Source organism: Chiloscyllium punctatum, chromosome 17 (assembly GCF_047496795.1).
Source record: "Chiloscyllium punctatum isolate Juve2018m chromosome 17, sChiPun1.3, whole genome shotgun sequence".
Taxonomy (NCBI): domain Eukaryota; kingdom Metazoa; phylum Chordata; class Chondrichthyes; order Orectolobiformes; family Hemiscylliidae; genus Chiloscyllium; species Chiloscyllium punctatum.
In genome coordinates, this window is record NC_092755.1 from 94,764,429 (window position 1) to 94,791,454 (window position 27,026).

Below are 27,026 nucleotides of genomic sequence, written 5' to 3' on the forward strand. Positions count from 1 at the left end.
AGTATACTGCTGGAAAAGCAGTATCTGAGAAGCATGAGAATCGACGTTTCAGGCATAAACTCTTCATCAGAAATGAGGCTTGTGGGTCGGGGCTGAGAGATAAATGGGAGAGGGTGGGGTTTGGAGAAAGGTAGCTGAGAAAGCGAAAGGTGGATGAAGGTGATAGGTCAGCGAGGGAAGTGATGGACAGGTCTGGAGGGCGGTGCCATGTTGGAGGCTTGGGACTGGGATAATGTGGGTGGAGGGGAAAAGAAGAAGTTGTTGAAATCTACATTTATTCCCTGTGTTTGCAGGGTCCCAAGAAGGAATATGAGGCGTTCCTCCTCCATGCATTGGGTGATAACGGTTTGGCAGTGGAGGAGGCCCAGGACCTGCATGTCCTTGACGGACTGGGAGGAGGAGTTGATGCGTTCTGCCAATTTTGGTGTTGTCTGCAAATTTACTAACCGTACCTCCTATATTCACATCTAAGTCATTGATATAAATGACAAAAAGCAGAGGACCCATCACTAATCCTTGTGGCACAACACTGAACACAGGTTTCCAGTCAAAACAGCAACCTGCCACTACCATCCTCTATATCCTACCTTCGAACCAATTCTGTATCCAAATGGATAGTTCTCCCTGTATACCATGTAATCTAACCTTGCTAACCAGTCTACCTTGTATAAGGCAAGAACCTTCAAAAGCTGACTGGGGGCAGATGTTCGCAGGTAAAGGGATGGCTGGAAAATGGGAAGCCTTCAGAAATGAGATAATGAGAATCCAAAGACAGTATATTCCTGTTGGGGTGAAAGGAAAAACTGGTAGGTATAGGGAATGCTGGATGACTAAAGAAATTGAGGGTTTGGTTAAATAAAAGAAGGAAGCAGAGACAGGATAAATCGAGTGAATCCTTAGAGTATAAAGGCAGTAGGAGAATATTTAAGAGGGAAATCAGGAGGGCAAAAAGGGGACATGAGATAGCTTTGGCAAGTAGAATTAAGGAGAATCCAAAGAGTTTTTACAAATATATTAAGGACAAAAAGGTAGCTAGGGAGAGAATGGGGCCCCTCAAAGATCAGCAAGGTGGACTTTGTGTGAAGTCACATGAGTTGGGGGAGATACTAAACGAGTATTTTGCATCAGTATTTACTGTGGAAAAGGAGATGGAAGATATAGAATGTAGGGAAATAGATGGTGACATCTTGCAAAATGTCCAGATTACAGAGGAGGATGTGTTGGATGTCTTGAAACGGTTAAAGGTGGATAAATCCCCAGGACCTGATCAGGTGTATCCTCGAACTCTGTGGGAAGCTAGGGAAGTGACTGCTGGGCCTCTTGCTGAGATACTTGTATCATCAATAGTCATAGATGAGGTGCTGGAAGACTGGAGGTTGGCTAATGTGGTGCCGCTGTTTAAGGAAGGTGGTAAGGACTATAGGGAACTATAGACTAGTGAGCCTGATGTCGATGGTGGGCAAGTTGTTGGATGGAATCCTGAGGGACAGGATGTACATGTATTTGGAAAGGTAAGGACTGATTAGGGATGGGAAACCATGTCTCGGAAACTTGATTGAGGTTTTTGAAGAAGGAACAAAGAGGATTGATGAGGGCAGAATGGTAGATGTGATCTATATGGAGTTCAGTAATGCGCTTGACAAGGTTCCCCACGGGAAAACTGGTTAGCAAGGTTAGATGTCATGGAATACAGGGAGAACTAGCCATTTGGATACAGAACTGGCTCAAAGGTAGAAGACAGAGGGTGGTGGTGGAGGGTTGTTTTTCAGACTGGAGGCCTGTGACCAGTGGAGTGCCACAAGGATCGGTGCTGGGTTATTTATATAAATGATTTGGATATGAGCGCAAGAAGTATAGTTAGTATGTGTGCAGATGACCCCAAAATTGGAAGTATAGCGGACAACAAAGAAGGTTATCTCTGATTACACTGGGATCCTGGTCCGATGGGCCAGTGGACTGAAGTGGCAGATGGAGTTTAATTTAAATAAATGCAAGGTGCTGCATTTTGAGAAAGCAAATCTTAGCAGGACTTATACACTTTATGGTAATGTCCTAGGGAATGCTGCTGAACAAAGACCTTGGAGTGCAGGTTCATAGCTCCTTGAAAGTGGAGTCGCAGATAGATAGGATAGTGAAGAAGGTGTTTAGTATGCTACCCTTTATTGGTCAGTTTTGAGTATAGGAATTGAGAGGTCATGGTGCGGCTGTACAGGACATTGGTTAGGCTATTTTTGGAATATTATGTGCAATTCTGGTCTCCTTTCTATCAGAAAGATGTTGTGAAACTTGAAAGGGTTCAGAAAAGATTAACAAGGATGTTGCCAGGGTTGGAGGATTTGAGCAATAGGGAGAGGTTGAATAGGCTGGGGCTGTTTTCCCTGGAGCTTTGGAGGCTGAGGGGTGACCTTGTAGAGGTTTACAAAATTTGAGGGGCATGGATAGGATAAATAGACAAAGTATTTTTCCTGGGGTCAGGGAGTCCAGAACTAGAGGGCATAGGTTTAGGGTGAGAGGGGAAAGATATAAAAGAGACCTAAGGGGCAACATTTTCATGCAGAGGATGGTACATGTATGGATTGAGCTGCCAGAGGAAGTGATGGAGGCTAGTACAATTGCACCATGTAAAAGGTATCTGGATGGGTATATGAATAGGAAGGATTTGGAGGGATATGGGCAGGTGCTGGCAGGTGGGGCTAGATTGGGTAGAGGTATCTGGTCGGCATGGACGAATTGGACTGAAGGGTCTATTTCTGTACTGTACATCTCTGACTCTCTCTATGTGGAACCTTGACAAAAGCCTTACTGAAGTCCATGTCGACCACATCCACTGATCTGCTTTCTTCAATTGTCTTTGTCACTTCCTCAATCTCAATCAAGTTAGTGAGTAAACTCTGTCTGCAAGATTTCAGAGCCAAAAACATGATTCGTGACTTGACACAGGCTAGAACCCCAACTGAACAGACTCCAGAAAACAGTAATGTAGAAATATAAATGCTTTTCTCTTTAATTTTCCTATTTAAACTTTCTATTCAGGAAAAGAGAAAAAAGATTATTTTTTTTTTGCAGATTTTAGCTTTCTGAAAACTTACCACTTTGGTCAATGGGTTATCTGGAAGATACAAGGATAAATCTTAAAATTTTCTCGAATTTGTTTCTCTGGGGTTCTGACCCATGTATCAAGTCATTAATCATGTTTCTGGTTCTGAAATCTTGCAGACACAGTTTACTCAGAAATTACAATCTCAAAATACTTTTCAATCACCTTTTTAAGAGTAAATAAGTTTTACTCTGAACTCTGCAAGTGTTTTCCTTTCAGAAATGGGCAAGGTCAGCTGAGCTGCTTATCCTCAGCAGGTTTTCCTCCAACTGAGCCAGATATAAAAAAAAACTCTCCAAGCCAGTCACTGTTCAAAATAACCCTGGAAGTGGCTACTGCAAAGTAAATCATTATAATTAGTCATGTAATTTACAGGGGGGCTTTATAAAAATAATCTCCAATGTCCATAGTGAACTTTCACTAGCCTCTTTAAAAGAATCCACTGTGGGTATTTCTGTAAAACCTGAAATAAATTTATTTCCATAATCCTTCAAAACTTCAGTTCTTTAAGCAATATAAATATGAAGCATCTTCATAATACTGTAAAATTTTAAGTCTACATATTGCATACACTTCCTATAAGTATCATGTATTAGCACATCTGTCCATTTATTAAGAAGTGCAGTGGAGATCTGCTAAATTGTATTAATGTTGAACGAAGTGCATTGTAATGCTTTCATTTATCCCTTTCTGAATTTGTTTTGTCAAATCTTACAGACAAGAAGACGATCAGAAACAGTCTTTGGATATTCTTTCAGGGAAACTAGAGTCAATTCATGACATTGATGAGTTAACAGTCATGGTGAGCAATATTATTTCTTCAGTCCATTGATAATGTATACAGCTTTTCAGTTTTCTTAGCATTCCAATTTGTAGGGTGAGCATTTGGAAGACTTAGAATCCCCATTTTTGGGGACCATACATTGGCTTACATTAGTATAAATACAACTTAAATTCTTCCTTCAACTATTGATGCAAGTTAATTGGTTATCCTCAGCCTTTTAAGAAACCAGTTTGCCTACATTGGTTAGCTCAACATTTTATTAGTTTAAAAATTCATGGACTTATGTGCCAACAAATTGGACTTCATCATCAGCTTGCAACACAATTGGACTGGAGAACATTTCTGATTTGTTCTGCAAGGAAACCACGCTCATGCCAACAGCCGGTCTGGAATGTATAATTCAATCCAGTTATTGTTAGGCAGGTTACAAAGTTCGGATAAGATTAATATTATTATCCAAGAAAGCAGAGTGCTCATGCTCTTGAGTTCAGTTGGGTACTACTGGTGCACAAGTTTGCAGTATGATAGTTGGAATATTAATAGGTCTCATTATCTTTCTGCTCCCCTGTTTTCTTATATAGAGTGAATCAAATGTGTTGATGAATAGCAAATGAAATGTTGAGTAATTGTTGATAAGCTTGATTGGGAAGAGTTCAGTCGCTCTGAATGAAGTTGATTGCATATGCAAAAGACAAATTTGAAGAAGTTGCAATCTGGATTTTCACATTGATGTTTAGAGGGGATGCTCATTATCATTCTCTCCTCCTTTGTCTGTTATTTATTTAATTCCTCCCCAAAATTTTACCAATGTTTCCAGCATTGCAGAATCTGATGTAAACCATTGGTTTTTGGGATTGTCTGACTATAGCTTGTTGCTTCTGTGATTTGTTCCCAAGTCATTTGATCAAACTGGGTACTGAGAAAAGTTAGGCTGGAGATAGTTTAAGAATCACGAACACAAGAAATTTTAAAAAGTAAGTGCAGGACTCGGACAGTTGATTCCACTAGCCTTCTCTGCCAATTAGTATAATTGACATACAGAAGGTCTGATCATTTAGCCTCATGAATTTTTCCACCATTGAGTATGAAGTCCTAGCAGATCTGCAGCTTAATACATATCCTACTTTACCTGATATCCTTTAATAACTTTGGAAAAGAAAAATCTTAATTAAAATTGTCATGGTTTCCAAAAAGCTAGGATGGGGACAAACATTTTCTACTAGCCCAATGATAAAGATTATAAAACCATTTTTGTGGAAGTCGGCGGGCAGGGTGGAAATGTCACAAATTCCACTGTGATTCTTCAAAACAATTGAAGGTAGTTTAAGAAAATTATACCAAGAAAACAAAGTGTTCAGTTCAATCTGTGCACATCTGTGTTTATCTTTCAAGAAAGTCATCCTAATCACATGTTCACATAGTTTTTTATCCTCTTTATCTTCAGTGACCTGTCCAACTTGGTCTTAGATAGTGACAGGGTCACTACTTTCAACAATGTCAAAAGGGCTTGTTTTCCTTGGCGCACATGAGTCTGGGGGTGTGGGGGGGGGGGGCGAGATCTGATTGAGGTATGCAAAATTGTGAAAGGCATAGACAGAGTAAATTGTGGGAATTGGGCTTTTCCTTGGGCTGGTGAGTTATTATGGAATTCTTCCCAATGGCAGCCATTGTCTAAGACCAGAGGCCAAAATTTTAATGGGGGTGGGGGGAGAGAGATTTAGGGGAGAATCTGAGGTGGTTTAAAGGCAATCTCAAAGTTTTTTTTTCATCTAGAGGGTGGTAGATATATGGAACATGTTTTCTGAGAGCATGGTAGAGGCAGATACTCGTGCAACATTTAAGAAGCATTTTGATGCCAGGACATAGTAGGCTACGGACCGAGTGCAGGTAAATGAGATTAGTGTATGTTGGTCATAGATACAGTGGGCCAAATGTATGACTCTATCACCATTCAGGGAGACATTGTATGCCAATACTAAATCTCACTTGGGATCTTAGGTGCAAACACTTTTAGAGGTATTTCTTCACTTCCCTGAAAGCTAAGACACCATTTCTAAGTCTGACCCTTTTTTTAAAAAAGTTGATGCAATGATACCAGGAAGGAGGGCAGGTTATGTCTGAACTTTCCGTAATAATTCACTAGCCCAAGGAAAAACCTAAGTTCTGGTACAAACATGGGAGGTGGTCAGTCGAACTCTTCCAATAGGCGTACGCCAAACCTGTCGACTCTGTAACCCAAGTAAGTTACTTAAGGTATCTAAGGCATATGCCTGCGTGGGAGAAGTGTCTAAGGACTGTGTCCAAGTTCTCTAAGTGTTTCTTATTGGTCCTCTCTGTTGTTAGCATGTCATCTAGATGTATGGTGACCTGGGGTAGACCTTGTAAAATATATTCCATTGTCTGCTGAAAAATTGCACAGGCTGAGATACCCCAAATGGTAGTCTTGTATAATGGTACAAACCCTTAATGGTTATTTGTAGTAGCATACTTCTGGGAATCCGCAACTAACTGCAATTACAATTAGTGGCTCATGTCCAGCTTTGTGAAGGACAGATCCCCCACTGCCAGCTTTGCGTATAAATTCTCTGTGATGGATTGGATATTTATCCAGCCACAAAAAGCAGTTTACCATTCGTTTGAAATCCCCACAAAGATGAACTGACACGTCAGGTTTCACAGTCAGTAAGACTAGTGCTGCTCATTCTGCAAACTAGACTGGTTTGATGATTCCTTCCCTTTCCAGTCTACTGACTTCTGCAAATACTTTTGCTTGTAAGGTAAATGTTACTGGGCGGGCAATGCAGAATTGCTTCCTAGTCAACATGCAAGGTGGCTTTGGCTCCTTTTGATAGACCTTCCTGAAAGGTTTCTAGGAAATAATTAGGACTTCATTTCAGGTAACCATTTTGTAATCGAGGAATGATGAGCCAACTTATGTGAATCTTTCTCAACCGATTTTCTTTCATCAAGTTTGGGCCAAGCCTTTTACTAGAGTCAGTGGTAACTGAACCAGTACGTTTGGCAGCATCTGTGGAGACATCACTGGATCCAAAACATTAACTCTGCTTTTTATGTACAGATGCTGACAGGCCTGTGGAGTTTGTCAATGAATGACCTTAAAACTTTATAATATGTTCTAATGTCAGTGTGTAGTGGGTATGGAAGGGCATTGCTTGGAGGTCTGAAAGAGTCAGTCACAAGCGCTACCAGGTCTCGAAGTAAGTTGTTCACAAGGCATCGGTACTGTGGGACTTTGTTCCAGTTATAATCAAACAGCAAGGACCACCAGCCCACACCACTCATTTCACCTCATCCCCTACCACATATTCACCTTGCCTCACGATTAGATTAGATTACCTACAGTGTGGAAACAGGCCCTTTGGTCCAACAAGTCCACACTGACCCTCTGAGGATGAACCCACCCAAACTCATTTCCCTTTGACTAATGCACCTAACACAAACAGCAATTTAGAATGGCCTAATCACCTGACCTGCACATCTTTGGACTGTGGGAGGAAACCGGAGCACCTGGAGGAAACCCACGCAGATGTGGGGAGAATGTGCAAACTCCACACAGTCTCCTGAGGCTGGAATTTCTTCCTGGACACAACTGGTCACATCCTGCCAATCTGAGTACCTACCCATTATCACTACATTATATCATCTGCCACTCAACCAATTTCACTGCATATCAGTCATTTACCCAAACTTCTGTAGGCTTCTACCTCAGTTAAAAGTATCCTTTGTGGGACATTATGCCTTCTGGTAGTCTTGTATAAACGAGATCCATAAACCTGCCCCTGTCCAATACCTTAACCATCTCTTCAAAAAATTCAGTGAGGTTTGTCAGGGATGACCAATCTGTCATGAATAAATGCCAGCGCTCCCTGATTAACTGAAAATTTTGCCATGATTGTATTGAGGTCATCCAGGTGGACTTCCATAGAAATTCCTGACTGGGGCTGTTAATCAGGATACCCTGCTGACAAAAATAAACAGGAGTTTCAGTCATACACTGAGAGAGTTGTATCATTCTCAAGAACTCTCCACAAACTCTCCTGATGGAGGGCTTATACCTAAAATGGCGACTCCCCTGCTGCTTGGATGCTGCCTGACCTGTGTTTTTCCAGCATCACCGTTTTCGACTCTCACTTCTCCAGCATATATATCCTTCTCTTTCTCCTAAACGAGGGGTGTCTTGGTGATGGGATACTGGCCTCTGTGGAGTTATTTCATTGGTGACAAGAGGAAAAATACACTCTTGAAGAAATATGCCTACAGCAGTCATCTTTGAGTTGGGGTAACCATTTCTGTCATTATGCTGTTATTAAGAAACTTGACTTGTTCAATCCTCCCAATGAAGATGGTCACATAACTGGCTCATACTACTCAGCATTGAAACTTTTCAAAATGCTTATCACTCCCTCAAAAAGGTTACCTTGGATTCCTCCATTGGTTCACCATTACATCTTCAAACTTCCTTTTCTGTCCAATGTCCTTGTATATATTGATCCTAGACTTGGATTTTTGACAATCTCTTTTGCAACTACATGCAGTATTTCTTCCAATCAATTTTCTATGCCAAACTCACCCAAGAAACTGCCTAAGCCAAGTTTATAAGTGAAATGCTCTGTGATTATTGCCTTTTGAAGTATGGAGGTTTTGATGCAGTAGATCTCTCTCTCCCTCTCTCTCTCTCTCTCTCTCTCTCTCTGATGCCACTTTCCTGTTGTGCCCAGTTTGGTGGAATTGTAGGTTAAAGTCATCACTGTATGATTGTACTGATATATAATCTTCAATAACAACCCTTTTCATTTTGCACTGTCATTTTGAAAGCCTTCCAAAGATTCTTCCTTTGGCTTCCTGTTCTTCTGCAACGATATGCTGCTGCATGGATCATTTTTAATATGTATGCTAATTCGACATTATAAATTAGCTGGAAGATTAATTGTATATACAACACAATGTAATTGATACTAAAAATATCAATGTGTATTTAATTGTCTCAGGCTGAAACAAACTGCTGCAATCTCATTGTCCTTTTCTTTTTAACTCCGAACTGTGTATCTCATTCTAAATGCTGCCCATTACAAAGAATTTCCCTCTCTGCTTCAGCAACATCACCAGTTTTGGTCTCTTCCTCAACCTTTCATATTTTACCACTTTTAATGCTGTCTTGGCAAACCCACCATTCCTTACCCTCCGGGATGTTAATTCATAAAACTGTGTTGCATAAAGCCTATTCAATATCCATGTGCATCACCCCTGATTTATGTTAGCTACCAATCCTCCAACATCTCAAATTTTCATACTCCTGTTTAGCATCCCCTCTCTCTAACTTTCTCCTATGTTATAAACCCCTTCATGCCCTCTGCTTCTACTCTCCTTCTCCTCCCCTTGCTCCACCATGGACTCCACTGTCTTCAGGCACTAAGATGAACAAACCGAGAATCGTCAACCTCCTTTTAGACTTTTCTTTAAAATTGATATCTCTGGACTGATTTTTAGTTATCCCTTATCTCATCTTTCAATTAACTGGCTATTTAATTTAGGGAAAAAAAAAGTTATAGAATTCAGACAAAAGTAAGGAAATTAAATAGTGATTCTGTATAAATGCAAAATACTGTTGTTAATGACAGGTGTCAATGACAGGAGTACCCTGTACTCCCCCAACCCATGATAAACTTGAAAATTAATGCAACCTCAGCTGAAACAAAAATAAACTATAATAAAATATTTACATTAAAGTTTTTCTTATTGATCAACATATAATTTTTTAAAAATTGTATTTTTAAAGGACTTTTTACAAAGATTATATTTCGTCTTCACCAGTCCATTATTTCATCCAGGTAAAAACAATGACTGTAGATGCTGGAAGCCAGATTCTGGATTAGTGGTGCTGGAAGAGCACAGCAGTTCAGGCAGCATCCAAGTAGCTTCAAAATCAACGTTTCGGGCAAAAGCCCTTCATCAGGAATAAAAAGCTTTTTATTCCTGATGAAGGGCTTTTGCCTGAAAAGTTGATTTTTGAAGCTACTTGGATGCTGCCTGAACTGCTGTGCTCTTCCAGCACCACTAATCCATTATTTCATCCAAGCTGCTTCAGCTCACAGACCTTTTGCTAGGTAGCAGCGAAAATACAGGTTGTTATCCAGAGGGAACTGATAGTGGAGCAGAGGTTGTTCTGTGTTTGAGCTCAACAGGCTGCAGCTCAACTTCAGAGGCATGGCCATCAAATTTGTGGTTGGGCTGAGGTTTGATACGCAGTGAATCAGCCACAGGCAGGAGCCCAGTGCCGAGAGAAATGAGTCTGGCAAGATGAAGGGCTGAACACTGCTTGAGACAGTCTTGCAGGATGGGATGCTTGGGACCGTTGGCTGTTCCTGTGATCCCAACTGGCGCTGTGATCCACAATTTGGGTACTGTTGCACTGACACATGGGGTTCCCCTGGGTGAATTGTAACTTTGTATATATAAGTTGCTATGGCTCTTAAATAGTTCGTACCACATTCTAATGCACCGACTTCTGTTGGTAATCCCCTCTAAGGATTACCATGTCTCTTTGGACAAAATTTTTAAAATTAACCAGAGATTTTTATTCATTAAGTTAATGAATGCCACCTTCTTAAGACACAACAGCAATGAACTGTAACCGAGTGAACAAAAATGTACAGGGAACTTGAATCAAATTAAATTATTTCTTGGGTGATGATGTATCTCTGCTTTGGAAGACCTCAAGCATAATGGGCGATATCATGTGCATCTTCGTGTACAACTGGGTGTGGATGTAAATAACTGCCTTGTGTACTTTACTGGATAGTTGACTAAGTGCAAATGTAGACAATTGCCTCCTCCACTCCTGCTCCCTCACTCCACACACCCTTAGCACTACAACCCAATCTAAATTTGAATCCATTTATAAATTTAAAAGAAGTTAGATTCTTGTCTCCAAGAAAATTTATAATTTACGGGCCAAGGAGATTTCTGAAAGCAATTAATATTGGCCAAGGAGCTTTCTGAAAACAAATGCTGGAGATCACACTGGGTCAGACAGAGAGAGAAAAAGCTAACTTTTTGAGTCCAGATGACTCTTCAGAGCCATCTAGACTCCTTGTAAGAGTCATCTGGATTGGAAAGGTTAGCTTGCTCTCTATGGATGTTGTCTGACCTGCTGTGATCTCTAGCATTTGTTTTTGGTACAGATTCCAGCATTGAACCTCCCAAGGAGATTTGTTTATCAACAGATGCTAGGATTTGATTTTTGACCCTTTTTAAAAAATACCTTTTCATATTTTTCATAATTTTGCAACCACGGTCAGGATAAGTCATATTAAGCTTTATTCAGGAAAACCTTTGTTTGAATGATAACAGTGGGAATTCCCCTTAGTCAATGTGGTGCTAAGAAATATGTACTGTTACCTTGCCTGAAATGGTTTTTGGATAACCTAAATTACAACGACATGCATGGCATTACAAAAAGCTTGCAATGCAAAAAAAATTTAAATTGTTTAGGTCTCAGCAGTAAACAATTAACTTTGATTTTCTTTGTGCTTCAATAGCTCCGAAATGCAGGTGAATATGCAGAACGTAAACTGATTAGAGCTGCCATTCGCAAACTTCGTGAGCGAGAGATTGAAGGTGGGTTAATTTGTGTTCATTCAATGAGTTTTTTTCTTAACAGTGCTTGAATTCATGAGAAATCTGCATATTTTGCTACCTTTGAGCAGTAAGTGGACCGACTGTGGCTGCATTATCTTAAGGATTATACATCCAAAGATAAGTAAATTGGCCAAGCTAAATTGCCCATAGTGTTCATTGATGTGTAGGTTAGGTGCATTAGTCAGGGGTAAATGTAGAATATAGGGTAGGGGAATGGGTCTGGGTGGGTTACTCTTCAGAGGGCTGGCATGGACCTGTTGGACCAAAGGACCTGTTTCCACACTGTAGGGATTCTATGAAATCTATTATTTCCCTTCGAAAATGTAATAACATCGCACCAGCAAACCAAAATTTAAAGAATAAGAAAGTTTACAAGAAGTTTAGACCAAGACCCATTATTCATGAGCTGATATGTATGGACTTACCGTACAAAATCTGTCTACCATTCCATTTTTTGAAAACTCAAAAAACAAATGTCAAGTTTCAGCTAATGATCTGAGGAATCATCAGACAGTAATCAGGCACCAGAACTCTGACTGGTTGTTTATCCTCATCCTTTGAGAAAGTTCTGAGAAATACTTTAGCACCAGTACTATTATCCTAGATAAGATTAACAGTCACAACATCATCCAATATTCAGAATTAAATATTTTACTATCAGTACAATATAACACATTTCAAAATCAACAAAGTACCTTTGAACTGTAGTCACTATGGCAATTTAGGAATACCCCCCCCCCAATATGCACCTTTCAGAGACCCAGGCATAGATCTTTACAAGTGACTAAATAATCATACAACCTTAGGTCATGGTTGATAAATGCCAGCCAGCACACTGGGAGAACTCTCCTTTTTCTTGAATATTGCTCTAAGATCTTTTTTTTTTGTCTGCCTGAGTTAGGGCCTCAGTTAATTTTGACATTTGGAAATTGTACTTCCAGTGGTGCAACATTTTCTCCAGGTCTGCACTGAAATTTCTGGCTAGATTGATTGTTCAGGTTTCTCAAGTGGAGCTTTAACTCATAGCCTTTTGACTGAAGGAGGAATGTTACTAATGAACATAGGTTGACATCTACATATTGCTGAGCATTCCCCATTAGTATAACTTTCATTTCTGATCAGTGGTTCACTAGTTAATCTAAGCAATGTAAGAATATGTTCCAAAATTGCTTGTACACTACATAGACTGTTCATTTTCTGTTAATTCAGCTGCATCCATGCCAAACAAGCCAGTTGGCATGCTAGTTCATAATAGAGCACTGCAAAATGAAAGAACAACTAGCACTTACCCTCTGAACATCACATCACAAACAACATGGTCAACCAAAGATCTACCTACAAATGACAAGGAAAATGTTCTTCAAACACAAGTGAGTATTTCATTAATCTAATCAATAATCTAGTTTCACCTCTTCATATTAAAAAGAATGTTAACTGCCTTGATGAGCATTTTCAAAAACAAAGCACCAAAAATATAAATTATGAATGGACAGTTTTAGAATTTTGAATGCATTTTTCCCAATCATAAATACAGATTGGGACAAAAAGAAAGGAAAAGTAAGCACTTGGTTTACCTGCTAAATCAAGTGATCCTTGATATTTATTTTGAACTGATAACTCGAAGTGATTTAATAACATGTCAAAGGTAACTGCCATTGAAAAATCCGTTGCTTTTGCATATTTGTGTTGTTTGCTGTCCCTTTGCTATGACAGGCCCATTATTCCTGATTACTGATTTTTAATTGGTATAAGAGATATATGCTCACAGCTAACATTACTACTTTGATTGTACGAGGTTATTTCTGTTTATCATTCAGTTTTGACATCCCATTAACTTGAATATTTGAGATGTATAGAGTTCACCTTGACATAGGTGCAATATATTCATTGTAGGGGACATGTGGTACCCAGAAATCCTTGTTCCCTTATTCATTCTTGCCCTTTCTGGCTACTTTTAATGTAAGTGTGTATCATTTTAAATTTCAATTTGAATGGCAAATTCTGGCTGCCAGGAAAGAAATGATATGTAAATCTCCATTATGAGTTGATCAAATTATAGAGTGCTCCATTAAATATAACTCGTTGTGAATGTTATTATTTGATATGATTGGAAGCTGCATTGGTGCAGTGTTCATTTTAAGTGGCTTTCCACATGTTATTTGGAAGTACTTCTGGCAAGGCAATCAGCGCACACCTTAAAAAATATTTTCTAATCAACATGTTGAGATGTTATTACTGTAAATTCTCTGTATCCATGAAATCACGAATTGTGAATTCACCTATCCACACCAAAAAATCAATAACAAAAATCAACATCTGCAGGCAATATTTGCATATCTGCAAATTTTACCCTATTTTTAACAAGCTTTGCACTCTCAAATGTCGTCATTTACAGGGGTTCTCAGGAATGGAACCCTTGCAGGTACAGAGCAAAGACTGTACACACCTCTGCAGCAGGTGGGATTTGAATTCTGGCCTTCTAGCTCAAACACCTTTTAAAGCTGTTGATTTAGGTGGCTTTCCAGTCTGAGAAATGATTGCTCATCTTAAATGAGCAACAGCGTATCATTGGGAGGGTTGACAGTGGGGAGGAGGAGAGTTGTTGGCAAATCATCTGTTGAAATCTGGAAACCTGCTTAAAACTACATTCCAGAGTTTCTAGTTAAGGGATTTCTTTTATCTGAAGCCTTCCCCAATCACTTCAAATAACACCAGTCATACTCTTCTGCCAATTTGAAATGTAAGTACTAGTATGCATACAACAAGCAGTTGGACTTCACCTTGGAGTTGTGTGCATGGGACACAACAGAATTCAATTTACATCTGAGCTCATTTTTAGGATGCAGGGGTTGATTAGCTCAGTTGACTAGCCAGCTGGTTTGTGATGCAGAGTGATATAAGCAGCGTGAATTCCATTCTCAAACCAGGTGAGGTTACCATGAAGGTCCCTCCTTCTCGGCCTCTTCCCTTACCTGAGGTGTGGTAACCCTCTGGTTAAAACACCATCAGTCATCCCTCCCTAATGAGACAGCAGACCTATAATCCAAGTCTGACTTTACCTTTACCTTTTATTGTAGAGGTGGGCTTTCTGCTAAATAGCTGTTGTTCATTGTAGATAGTTATTTCTCCATTAATAAAATGCTTTAAATATGTTCAAATACAATTTGCATGTGAATGCATGTCCTACTTCCTGTCAAGATTCTCTCAGGAATATTTGGGATGTAAACCACAATCAGCAACAAAAGGGTATATAGGTCTATATTTGTTGCTCTCTAGAATCTTTCATATTTCTAAATGTTTTGAAAAATTACATGATGATTTGTCACTTTTTTTGCACTTTAATATATTATTTCCTTTATAATTTCATATCTTAACTCTATTAATGGTAATGTCTATATGTAATTAAGTGTTCTTGGAGGAAGTTTCACAAATGTCTGTACGATCTTAGCAATGCCTTGAATTTTCATCAAATATATTCCATTTGTAAATTTTTGAGTCAGACGTGTCATTCTTTCAGCAATCCTAACCATTTTTTCCATTATAAGTTGCTATGTTTACATTAATAATGGTTTCATTTATATCATATAATCAAATATCCTTGGATAAAATTTCTCAGCTGTCACTGCCATCTTGATGTCTTGAATTTTCAGCAAATGTTTTACTTGTAAATTCCTGAGGCAAATGTGTTTGCTCTTTCACCAAACCTGCCCAGTTCTTTTCCCTTGACTTCCCTTCTCCTCTTTAAAATCTCCATTTTTGTTTTCCTCTTGCTGTCTTCTTTTTCAGCCTTTCCAAGAGTGTTAGAAACAAGAGGTGGTTCCATAGTGGTAATATAATTGGATTATTAATCCAGGACCTCAGGTTAATGTTCTGGGGACATGGGTTCAAATCCTACCATAGCACATCATGAAATTTTGAGTTTAATTACAAAAAAAACTAGAATAAAATGCAATGGTGTTTATGGTCAATTGTTGTAAAATCCCATTGGATTCATTAGTATCACTTATGGAGGGAAATCTGCTTTCCTTACCTGGTCTGGCCTACGTATGGTTCCTAATTACACAGATATGTGATTGTCAGGATGACAGTTAATAGTCAATTAGGAATTCGCTCGGCTAGTGATGCCCATATCTTATGAATGAATACCAAACAAGGGAGAGCAAACCTATCAAATGTTTCCTGATTAGTGTAGGTAATGTAAATATTATCTTCAAAATATTAACAGAAGAAGACAGTAGATCTCTACTGGTTCGAGATTCTAGGACGAGGGGGCATAGTCCAAGAATTAAGGATAGCCGGTTCAGAAAAGATGTTAGGAAGCACTTCGACACTTAAAAGATACTGGGTTTGGAGTTCTCTTCCTCAACTGACAGTTGATGCTGGATTAGTTGTTAACTTAAAATCCGAGATTGTTAAAGTTTTGTTAAGCAAAGGTATTAAGGGATATGGGACAAAACCAGTTATGTGGAGATAGGCCACAGATCAACCATGATCTCATTGAATAATGCAACAGGCTTGAAGGACTGAATGATAGTTTTCTATTCCTGTGTTTCTAATTGTAAATTGTGTTGCTTGACTACAAATCTGCCATATTTTCATCTCCCCCTCAATTAGTATTTACAGTTTATAACGTTTCAGAGGAGCCTTGTGCCATGGTGAGCTTCAGTTCAAGTCAGCAACCAAAAAACGTCATTCACTATTCCTACTGAAATGCATTGGCCTTCTTGCCTTCTCATTAAGCTGTCAGTCAAACACAGCTGTTCAAAATATCAGCATTTAGAATCTTTTACGCAATGCTTCAATCTTGCTGAATAGTTTGCACCCTTTTTTTGTTTGGCGTATAACTTGTGTTCATGAAAATGAACCTTCCAGCTCAGTGAGCAAACCTTCATCCAGAACCTCAACCTGAGCTACAAATCTTCTCAAAACTCACTAATTGACATTCTTATATTTGTCCTGATGAATGCAAGATAGAAAGTTTTAGTACTATCTCTTTTTTGGTAATAAAATATTTGTGAATTAAATTACTTAAGTAAACGTTCCAACTAGCTGAAGGGAAGACAGACCAAATGACTTACGTACAGTGCTTTTTGTGTTTTTCAGCTTATAAAGAGCTGTTGTGAAGTTAGAGTAATTGTGGATCAGCAGACAGGAAATTAGAATTCGGTGTGTGTAAAATTGTAAAATGTGGGGGCATGGTGGTGGGGGGAGGAGAATTGCATGGTCCCTTTTAAAAGATAGTGATTTTTCTGTGCTTAGAAATGCAAAATGTAAGTACAGAGAGCCCGAATAAACATTTTTGTATTGAAAGGCCGTACAGTTAGCAGGTCAAGTTTTTACCAAGACAAGAAGTTTTGAATTTCGCCGATGAATTTGAACCAGGCACTTAGATGCCAAGTACCTAATAAATTTAAATCTGATGGTTTTGTCAACATTAGAACAAATCTAATGTAAGAAATATTATTATGTCATCATGGTATAAAAGAAGGGACAATTAGACAGAGATCCCAGAACTAAGTGCCATTTGCCAGAGCTAACAGCCCTCCGATCTCGAGAGAAATATTGGCTTTCACAGTAATCCTATATATTAGAGAAAGCACCATCTAAATAACCAACAATGAAGAATTGGAGGAAAAGGCATTCCTGTCTGAAGAATTGAAGGAAACTTTCCTAACGGAAGACTCAACAGAAGAAAGCACAAAATATTCTGGAACCTGGTTGTGATTTCAAGAGACTAAATTTTTTTTTTCTACATGAGTAGGACTTGTATTTATTGGAAAAGCATACCATTCAAATCTTGTTTATTTGGGAATAGTTAGTAGTTAGAGATTTATTTGGTTTATTAATAGTTTAGTTAATTTGTTCACTGTTAGCGTTAGATAAATAAATTGTTACTTGTTGATTTTAAAGTTAGTGTCGGTGTTTTATTTAACCTCTAGAATTTGCTGAAGGGCAGGTTACACCTCTATTCACATTCTTACAGATTATACAGCAAGATGCTCCACTTTGGGTGTTTTGGTTTTACTTCTCCGAGGTGTGGGGTCAACCTTCGCTTTATAATAGAGCAAAGGACAGCAAATTCTTTTAAAAATCAGCACTTATGTGACCAGATGTGTGCTGGTTGACCAAATAGTCTGGATAATTGAGGTATGTATAATCACAATAAACCCTGACCAAGTAAAACTTTGAAACATTACATAGAATTTTTGAGGGATGTTAAGATATTAACACATTTCCTAAAATCAATGTAAGAACAAACAGTAAGTAATAGAAATATAATGCAGAGGGTATAAACATCACTGTTATACTTCATTTACAGCACAAATATTTGGATACATTGCAGTAGATCGCTGTATTTGAGATATACAATATTTGCCAGTTTATCAAGAGTTGGTTGATAAATGTTGGTTGAAACAAAATTTGCATTACAACAGAATGTGCAGCAAAAAATGTGGAGGCTAATCTGTGGCCAGTAGTCTCCCATGAGCATCAACAAGATGAAAGACCAGATGGTCTATTTCAAGGAACTAATTAAAGATGAAATATTGGCTAAAATACTGATCTCTCTCTCTCTCTACTTCTTAAAGTGCAGTGTGATCTTTTATGTCTGGTGGAGAGGATAGATGGGACTTAGTTTCATGTTATCTAAAGAATAGCATGTCTTATTGTGTAGCACTCAAGTCTCTAGATTTGGACTTGAAATCAGATGCTTCACTTTGAAGTAATATTCAAGTGCCAATTGCTCCACACAGATGCCATATTTAAGATAATTGATCTTTTCCTTTTACACTTTTGATTATTGCTACATAATGTTATCCCTGATGACAAAGAGGCAGGCTACTCACTCAGCTGCTCTGACATAAGATGCCCATTAGGAACATCTCTGGGTATTTTGGAGTCAGTGAAAGTCTGATCCAATGATTATGGGCTGAATTTTCCCTAAGTGTTGCTTTTGGAAAGATTCATGGGAGGAGGCCAGACATGGACCACATTGACTTTTCTTGCACAATTGTCTACTTTTCAGCTCATTGATTACGCCACTGGCCTCTTCAGACCTGGCTCATGAATCATACAAAAGAAATATTGAAGCAAATACTACTGCCCTTACTTTGCAACATTTACACTGCTGACATCATATTCAAACCCCCAACTTCACAGCATTTCTGTCACTTCAGGAACTGGCCCTTAAGCTGTAGTCCTACACTGTTTGAACTTATGATGGCACAGAAAGGGAAGATGGCAACTCTTTTTTTTCTGACAGAATCTGGAGGTCCTGGTGAATGCTTGTCATTGAAAGAAGGGGAGTGATCTTTTCTGCAAACTGGCCAAAGGTGGCAACCTAAGTCAGTGCAGTGTCCCGAGGCAAAAGATATACCTGGCAGTGCTGTAAGAAGATTTAATAACCTTCTGTGCTCAACTGCCACTGATTTCTCTGTGCTACCTCACATTCTCAGGGCCACTACTACTTAATCTAACTCATGGATTGTAACTGAGCTTTTGTATGCAGCGTGTCCATACAATGGCTCTCATCCACCTTTATCCTCCCAAACTATTGACATCTTGGGCGGCACGATGGCACAGTGGTTAGCACTGCTGCCTCACAGCGCCAGAGACCCGGGTTCAATTCCCGCCTCAGGCAACTCTCTGTGTGGAGTTTGCACATTCTCCCCGTGTCTGCGTGGGTTTCCTCCCGGGTGCTCTGGTTTCCTCCCACACTCCAAAGATGTGCAGGTCAGGTGAATTGGCCATGCTAAATTGCCCGTAGTGTTAGGTAAGGGGTAGATGTAAGGGTATGGGTGGGTTGCGCTTCGGCAGGGCGGTGTGGACTTGTTGGGCCGAAGGGCCTGTTTCCACACTGTAAGTAATCTAATCTAATCTCTTGTCCTCTGGACTTCCTAGCTACTCTTTGGGAACATCTTATTATCACTGCCTTTGTGTCATTACAGGAAAAATAGTCTTTCATAACTAGGCCAGGAGTACCATGACTTGGCAATGCAGCAGATATTTGACTCCTCACCTGAATGAGGACATAAGGATTCTGGGTAGTCCAAGATGGAGGATGGGAAAAATTTCTAGCTGTAAGAGCTGTCCTTTTTTATTTGAGGTATTTTAGATGCTGGAGGTGATTTTCTTGAATTCCAGGAGCAGCAGTTACTGTTTGATATGCTATTGCATTGTTTTGGAATTTTGGAAAAAAAAAAGTCAAAACAACAGCAGTTTTAAAAGGGAGAAGAACAGACAAAGGAAGCACATGGTGAGGACAGTGCAGGAGAGAGAGAGAGAGAGAGAGAGAGAGATAAAGAGAGCGAGAGAACCTGCACAGTTACTGCCTTTGCTGTTTTTGAATTCATGTGTCGCTGGACATCTGAGTGCATCTGGGAAAATGAACAAACAGTGAATTTCACAACTAATCTTGGATGAACCGGTTTGGACGAAGTTCACAACACAGAATCTGATAAGTTAATTGTTGTTTTAAGTCTGTCCGAGAGAGGCTGTATTAGTGAGTACAGTGGGTTCTTTCTTGATTATGTTTTTGGAGATAAGTCTCTTGATTAAATTTAAAATATAAGCCACTGCTATTAATTTAACCTGGTGCAGTATTTTGTAGAGAAATAAGACTGTTATTTTCTGGGTCTATAGATAATGAAGGAGCAAAAATGGTCTTTGCAGTGATATGTAATTCTTGTCAGATGTGGGAGTTTAAAGAGAGTTTAAGGGTTACTGCGGATTATATCTGCCATAAATGCTGTTGGATGCGAATCTTATCAGATCGAATGAATCGGTTGGAGAGACCGATAGAAGCGATGAGGAATTTGCAACAGCAACAGTATGTGATGGATGGCAGTTATAGGAAGGGAGAGGAAGTCTCAGATGCAGTCACATGGATGGGTTAACTCCAGAAAGGGTAAGAGGTAGGCACTTAGGGCAGGAGTCTTTTGTGGATATACCCATTTCAAACAAGCATGCGGTTTTGGAAAATGTAGCGGGTGATGGATTCTCAGGGGAATATCCAAGTTTCTGGTTTTGAGGCTGGCTCTAATGTAACGAGGGGTACGTCGGCTTCGAAGAGATCAATTGTGTTAGGGGATTCTGTAGTCTGAGGTACAGACAGACGTTTCTGTTGCCAGCAGAGAAAAAGCAGAATGGTGTGTTGTTTCCCTGGTGCCAGGATCAAGGATGTCTCAGAGGGTGCAGAATGTTCTCACGGTGGGGAGAGGGGCAAGCAAGATCTCATTGTCCACATTGGAACCAACGACATTGGAAGGGAAAAGGTTGAGACTCTGAAGGGAGATTAGAGTTAGGCAGAAATTTAAAAAGGAAGTCCTCAAGGGTAGTAATATCTGGATTACTCCTTGTGCTATGAGCTAGTGAGGGCAGGAATAGGAAGATAGAGCAGATGAATGCATGGCTGAGGCGCTGGTGTATGGGAGAAGGATTCACATTTTTGGATCATTGGAATCTCTTTTGGGTAGAAGTGACCTGTACAAGAAGGACGGATTGCACCTGAATTGGAAGGGGACTAATATAATGGCAGGAAAATTTGCGAGAACTGCTTGGGAGAATTTAAACTAGTAAGGTGGCGGGGGTGAGACCCAGGGAGATAGTGAGGAAAGATCAATCTGTGAGTTGAGAACAGAAGTGGGTCAGTCAGGACAGGCAGGGACAAGGTAGGACTAATAAATTAAATTGCATTTATTTCAATGCAAGGGGCCGAACAGGGAACGCAGATGAACTCGGCATGGTTAGGAACATGGGACTGGGATATCATAGCAATTACAGAAACAGGCACAGAGTACAATGGGTGAGGTGGGTAGGACTGGCAATGTAATGCTCCAGGATACAAATGCGACAGGAAGGATAGAAAGAGGGGCAAGAGGAGGGGAGGGAGGTTGGCATTTTTGATAAAGGATAGCATTACAGCTGTGCTGAGGGAGGATTTTCCAGGAAATGCATCCAGGGAAGTTATATACCTTATTGGGATTGTATTATAGACTCCCCAATAGTCAGAGGGAAATTGAGAAACAAATTTGTAAGGAGATCTCAGCTATCTGTAAGAATAATAGGGTCATTATAGTAGGGGATTTTAACTTTCCAAACATCGCTTGGGACTGCCATAGTATTAGATTGGTTTAGGTGAAGAGGAATTTCTTAAGTGCGTACAAGACAATCTTTTCATTTGGTATGTGGATGTACCTACTAGAGAAGGTGCAAAACTTGACCTACTCTTGAGAAATAAGGCAGGGCAGGTGACTGGGGTAAAAACAATGACTGCAGATGCTGAAAATTAAATACTGGATTAGTGGTGCTAGAAGAGCACAGCAGTTCAGGCAGCATCCAACGAGCAGCGAAATCGACGTTTCGGACAAAAGCCCTTCATCAGGAATAAAGGCAGTGAGCCTGAAGCGTGGAGAAATAAACTAGAGGGTGGGGGTGGGGAGAGAGTAGCACAGAGTACAATGGGTGAGGTGGGGGAGGAGATGAAGGTGATAGGTCAAGGAGGAGAGGGTGGAGTGGATAGGTGGAAAAGGAGATAGGCAGGTCGGACAAGTCCAGGAGACAGTGCTGAGCTGGAAGTTTGAAACTAGGATGAGGTGGGGGAAGGGGAAATGAGGAAGCTGTTGAAGCCCACATTGATGCCCTGGGGTTGAAGTGTTCCGAGGCGGAAGATGAGGCGTTCTTCCTCCAGGCGTCTGGTGGTGAGGGAGCGGTGGTGAAGGAGGCCCAGGACCTCCATGTCCTCGGCAGAGTGGGAGGGGGAGTTGAAATGTTGGGCCACAGAGCGGTTTGGTTGATTGGTGCGGGTGTCTTGGATGTTCCCTAAAGCGCTCTGCTAGGAGGCGCCCAGTCTCCCCAATGTAGAGGAGACCACATCGGGAGCAACGGATACAATAAATGATATTAGTGGATGTGCAGGTAAAACTTTGGATGTGGAAGGCTCCTTTAGGGCCTTGGATAGAGGTGAGGGAGGAGGTGTGGGCACAGGTTTTACAGTTCCTGCGGTGGCAGGGGAAAGTGCCAGAATGGGAGGGTGGGTCGTACGGGTGTGTGGACCTGACCAGGTAGTCACGGAGGGAACGGTCTTTGCGGAAGGCAGAAAGGGGTGGGGAGGGAAATATATCCCTGGTGGTGGCGTCTTTTTTGGAGGTGGCGGAAATGTCGGCGGATGATTTGGTTTATGCGAAGGTTTGTCGGGTGGAAGGTGAGCACCAGGGGTGTTCTGTCCTTGTTACGGTTGGTGGGGTGGGGTGTCAGTGGGAGAGCACTTTGGGGCCAGTGACCATAATTCCATTAGATTTAAAATAGTGATGGAAAAGGACAGACCATATCTAAAAGTTGAAGTTCTAAATTGGAGAAAGGCCAATTTTGACGGTATTCGGCAAGAACTTTTGAAAGCTGATTGGAGGCAGATAAGAATCCAGAGAAAGTATATTCCTGTCAGGGTGAAAAGGAAGGCTGGTAGGTATAGGGAATGTTGGATGACTAAAGAAATTGAGGGTTTGGTTAAGAAAAAGAAGGAAGCATATGTCAGGTACAGACAGGATAGATTGAGGGAATCCTTAGACTATAAAGAAAGTAGGAGTATACTTGAGAGGGAAATCAGGAGGGCAAAACGGGGACATGAGATAGCTTTGGCAAATAGAATTAAGGAGGATCCAAAGGGTTTTTACAATATATTAAGGACAAAAGGGTAACTAGGGGGAGAATAGGGCCCCTCGAAGATCAGCAAGGCGGCCTTTGTGTGGAACCACCGAAAATGGGGGAAGATACTAAATCAATATTTTGCATCAGTATTTACTGTGGAAAAGGATATGGAAGATATAGACTGTAGGGAAATAGATGGTGATATCTTGCAAAATGTCCAGATTACAGAGGAGGAAGTGCTGGATGTCTTGAAATGGTTAAAGGTGGATAAATCCCCAGGACCTGATCAGGTGTACCCGAGAACTCTGTGGGAAGCTAGAGAAGTGATTGCTGGGCCTCTTGCTGAGATATTTGCATTATCAATAGTCACAGGTGAAGTGCCGGAAGACTGGAGGCTGGCAAATGTGGTGCCACTGTTTAAGAAGGGCGGTAAGGACAAGCCAGGCAACTATAGACCAGTGAGCCTGACCTCTGTGGTGGGCAAGTTGTTGGAGGGAATCTTGAGGGACAGGATGTACATGTATTTGGAAAGGCAAGGACTGATTAGGGATAGTCAACATGGCTTTGTGCGTGAGAAATCATATCTCTCAAACTTGAGGTTTTTGATGAAGTAACAAAGAAGATTGAGGGCAGAGCAGTAGATGTGATTTAAATGGACTTCAGTAAGGCATTCGACAAGGTTCCCCATGGGAGACTGATTAGCAAGGTTAGATCACATGGAATACAGGGAGAACTAGCCATTTGGATACAGAACTGGCTCAAAGGTAGAAGACAGAGGGTGGTGGTGGAGGGTTGTTTTTTAGACGGGAGGCATGTGACCAGTGGAGGGCCACAAGGATTGGTGCTGGGCCCTCTACTTTTTGTCATTTATGCTCGCATCCAAATCATTTATGTAAGAGGTACCGTTAGTAAGTTTGCAGATGACACCAAAGTTTGGAGGTGTAGTGGACAGCGAAGAGGGTTACCTCAGATTACAACAGGAACTTGACCAGATGGGCTGAGAAGTGGTAGATGGAGTTTAATTCAGATAAATGCGAGGTGCTGCATTTTGGGAATGCACATCTTAGCAGGACTTATACACTTAATGGTAAGGTCCTAGGGAGTGTTGCTGAACAAAGAGACCTTGGAGTGCAGGTTCATAGCTCCTTGAAAGTGGAGAAGGCGTTTGGTATGCTTTCCTTTATTGGTCAGAGTATTGAGTACAGGTGTTGGGAAGTCATGTTGCGGTTGTACAGGACATTGGTTAGGCCACTGTTGAAATATTGCGTGCAATTCTGGTCTCCTTCCTATTGGAAAGATGTTGTGAAACTTGAAAGGGTTCAGAAAAGATTTACAAGGATGTTGCCAGAGTTGGAGGATTTGCGCTATAGGGAGAGGCTGAACGGTCTGGGGCTGTTTTCCCTAGAGTGTCGGAGTTTGAGGGGTGACCTTTATAAAGGTTTATAAAATCATGAGGGGCATGGATAGGATAAATAGACAAAATCTTTTCTCTGGAATAGGGGAGTCCATAACTAGAGGGCATAGATTTAGGGTGAGAGGGCAAAGATATAAAATAGACCTAAGGGGCAGCTTTTTCACGCAAAGGGTGGTACGTGTATAGAATGAGCTGCCAGAGGATGTGGTGGAGGCTGGTACAGTTGCAACATTTAAAAGGCATTTGGATGGGTATATGAATAAGAAGGGTTTGGAGGAATATGGGCCGGGCGCTGGCAGTTGGGACTAGATTGGGTTGGGATATCTGGTTGGCATGGACAGGTTGGACTGAAGGGTCTGTTTCCGTGCTGTTTATTGTCTAAGGTGTATCCAAGGTTTATGTACAGAGTGATTCAGCCTGCAACAAGTACACGAGATAATAAACTGTCCCTGTGATGACAACAGTCAAACACCGCTGACAGCAAGGTTCTCCATTATCAGTGACTTCCCATTGCAGAGCAGTATAGACTGCAGCTAAGCAACTTTAAGAGCACTGCATCATCAACCTGCAGAGTTCATCAGCTGAAAAGACTTCTAATCCATCGATGTCTAGTTCATCTGAGACTATAAATTCAAACGTCTGGAGGTATAAATCCGATATCCAGGGTGGTATTACAAAGCGTACACACTGGAAATGTAAAATGTCCATGCATCTTTGCAAAGTCCTTAGGTATGCATCTCTGCTGGGAAAGGCTGCCCCATTCATTCATGGCTGATGACATCTCTACAAGGCATTCAAACTGATACAAGTACAATATGATTTTGCACATAATTCTACCAGAACCACAGTGGAACAGACAAAGTATTCCTTAAAATGAGATTTTGATGTTCTGGACCACTACATTTGTGTCCTGCAGTATAATCCAGAAAAAGAGTATGCTGCATCATCTTGATATGCTATGCCTTTCACAACTAGAACCAAATGAAGGGGTAGAGTTATGAGCAGATATTGTGACAAAGCCCCAACAACTGTGTGAATAGATCCCAGATGGTTGAATAGTTTGAGTGTGATCAAAATAGTCAGAGGCTTTTAGACCTCCGGGAAGGAGGATGCTGCTTTGTCTGTGTTGTTCAAACCACCTAAAGCTTGAAGAAATCAAGATTGGTGGGGCATGGTGGCTCAGTTGTTAGCACTGGTACCTCACAGCACCAGGGATCTGGATTTGATTCTCAGCCTCAGGCAACTGTCTGTGTGGACATTCTCTTTGTGTTGCCATGGGTTTCCTCTAGGTGCTTTGGTTCCTCCCACAGTCCAGACACATACAGGTTGGGTGGATTGGCCATGCTAAATTGCCCACAGTATTTAGAAATATGCAGGCTAGGTGGATTAGCCTTGGGAAATGCAGCTTTACAGGGATAGGGTGAGATACTCTTTGGAAGGTTGATGTGGACTTGATGGGCCGAATGGCTTGCTTCCATACTGTAGAGAGATTCCATAAATGCAGTTTATTTTTCCTTACCATTTGCTGTAAGTTTTTAACCAATAAATCAGAAACTTTTATAATTTGTGAACCAAATCGTAGGCAAGTAAAAATACCTGGAGGAAAGCAAGATCACCAAACAGCAAGTCCTGGCAAAACAGAGGAATGCGATTTAGGAGATTTAGGAAATTTCTTCAGAGAATGGTGAACCTGTGGAATTCTCAACCACAGAAAATGGTTGAGACCAAAACATTGAATGATCTTAAGAAGGATTTGGATATGGTTCTGAGAACTAAAGGGATCAAAGAGTAAGGTATAAAGCAGGAACAGGGCCCTGAGTTGAATGATCAGCCATGATAACTTTGAATGACAGAGCAGTTTCAAAGGGCTTGAATGGCCTATTGATGGTCTGTTTTCTATGTTTGTGTACTTTTGATGTTTCCAAAAGAATCATCTCAGTGAATCTTGTGAACAGAAATCATTGAATTGCTTTCCCAGTATTTTCCTGGACTCTCAAAATTCCTCCAACATACACATGCAGACAGACAAAAAAAGTGTTATAAGGGAAATTTGAGTTTTAATTAATATTTTAACTGTTAAAGTAATATTTTAACAGTTCATAATTGTATACCCGTAGCTAGAATCTATTCATTTCTAATAAATAGTAATTGTTGTTAAATACTGAAACCTGTTCTGTGCTTTCTGTAAATCTCCATCTAGAAGACAGGTAAATTTAGGAATTATGCAAACTTTGAAAAAAATCTTTAACCTTTTGATGAGTCTGGGGATAGTAGAGCTTGCTTTCCAGCACAGTACCCCAATGAGGTGCAACGATTTGCTGTGGGATGGAACGATGGCAGTAGTTGAGAATTAGTGAGTTGAGGGTTCCTGCCCCAAATAAACATCTAACTGCTCCTGCAAGGACAGTAATTCAGACAATATATCAAAT

At 40.5% G+C, this 27,026-nt stretch overlaps 1 protein-coding gene across 3 annotated transcripts in view; it reads left to right on the forward strand.

Moving 5' to 3' along the window:
* The window catches only part of smtnb (smoothelin b), a 355,969-nt gene that overhangs the window by 97,732 nt on the left and 231,211 nt on the right, over positions 1 to 27,026 (forward strand). For all 3 annotated transcript variants that reach the window (XM_072587983.1, XM_072587985.1, XM_072587984.1), the window contains exons 3-5: positions 3,815 to 3,899; positions 11,441 to 11,519; positions 12,750 to 12,910. In XM_072587983.1, coding sequence (XP_072444084.1) covers positions 3,815 to 3,899; positions 11,441 to 11,519; positions 12,750 to 12,910 — 325 coding nt within the window. The remainder of the gene's footprint in view (positions 1 to 3,814; positions 3,900 to 11,440; positions 11,520 to 12,749; positions 12,911 to 27,026) is intronic.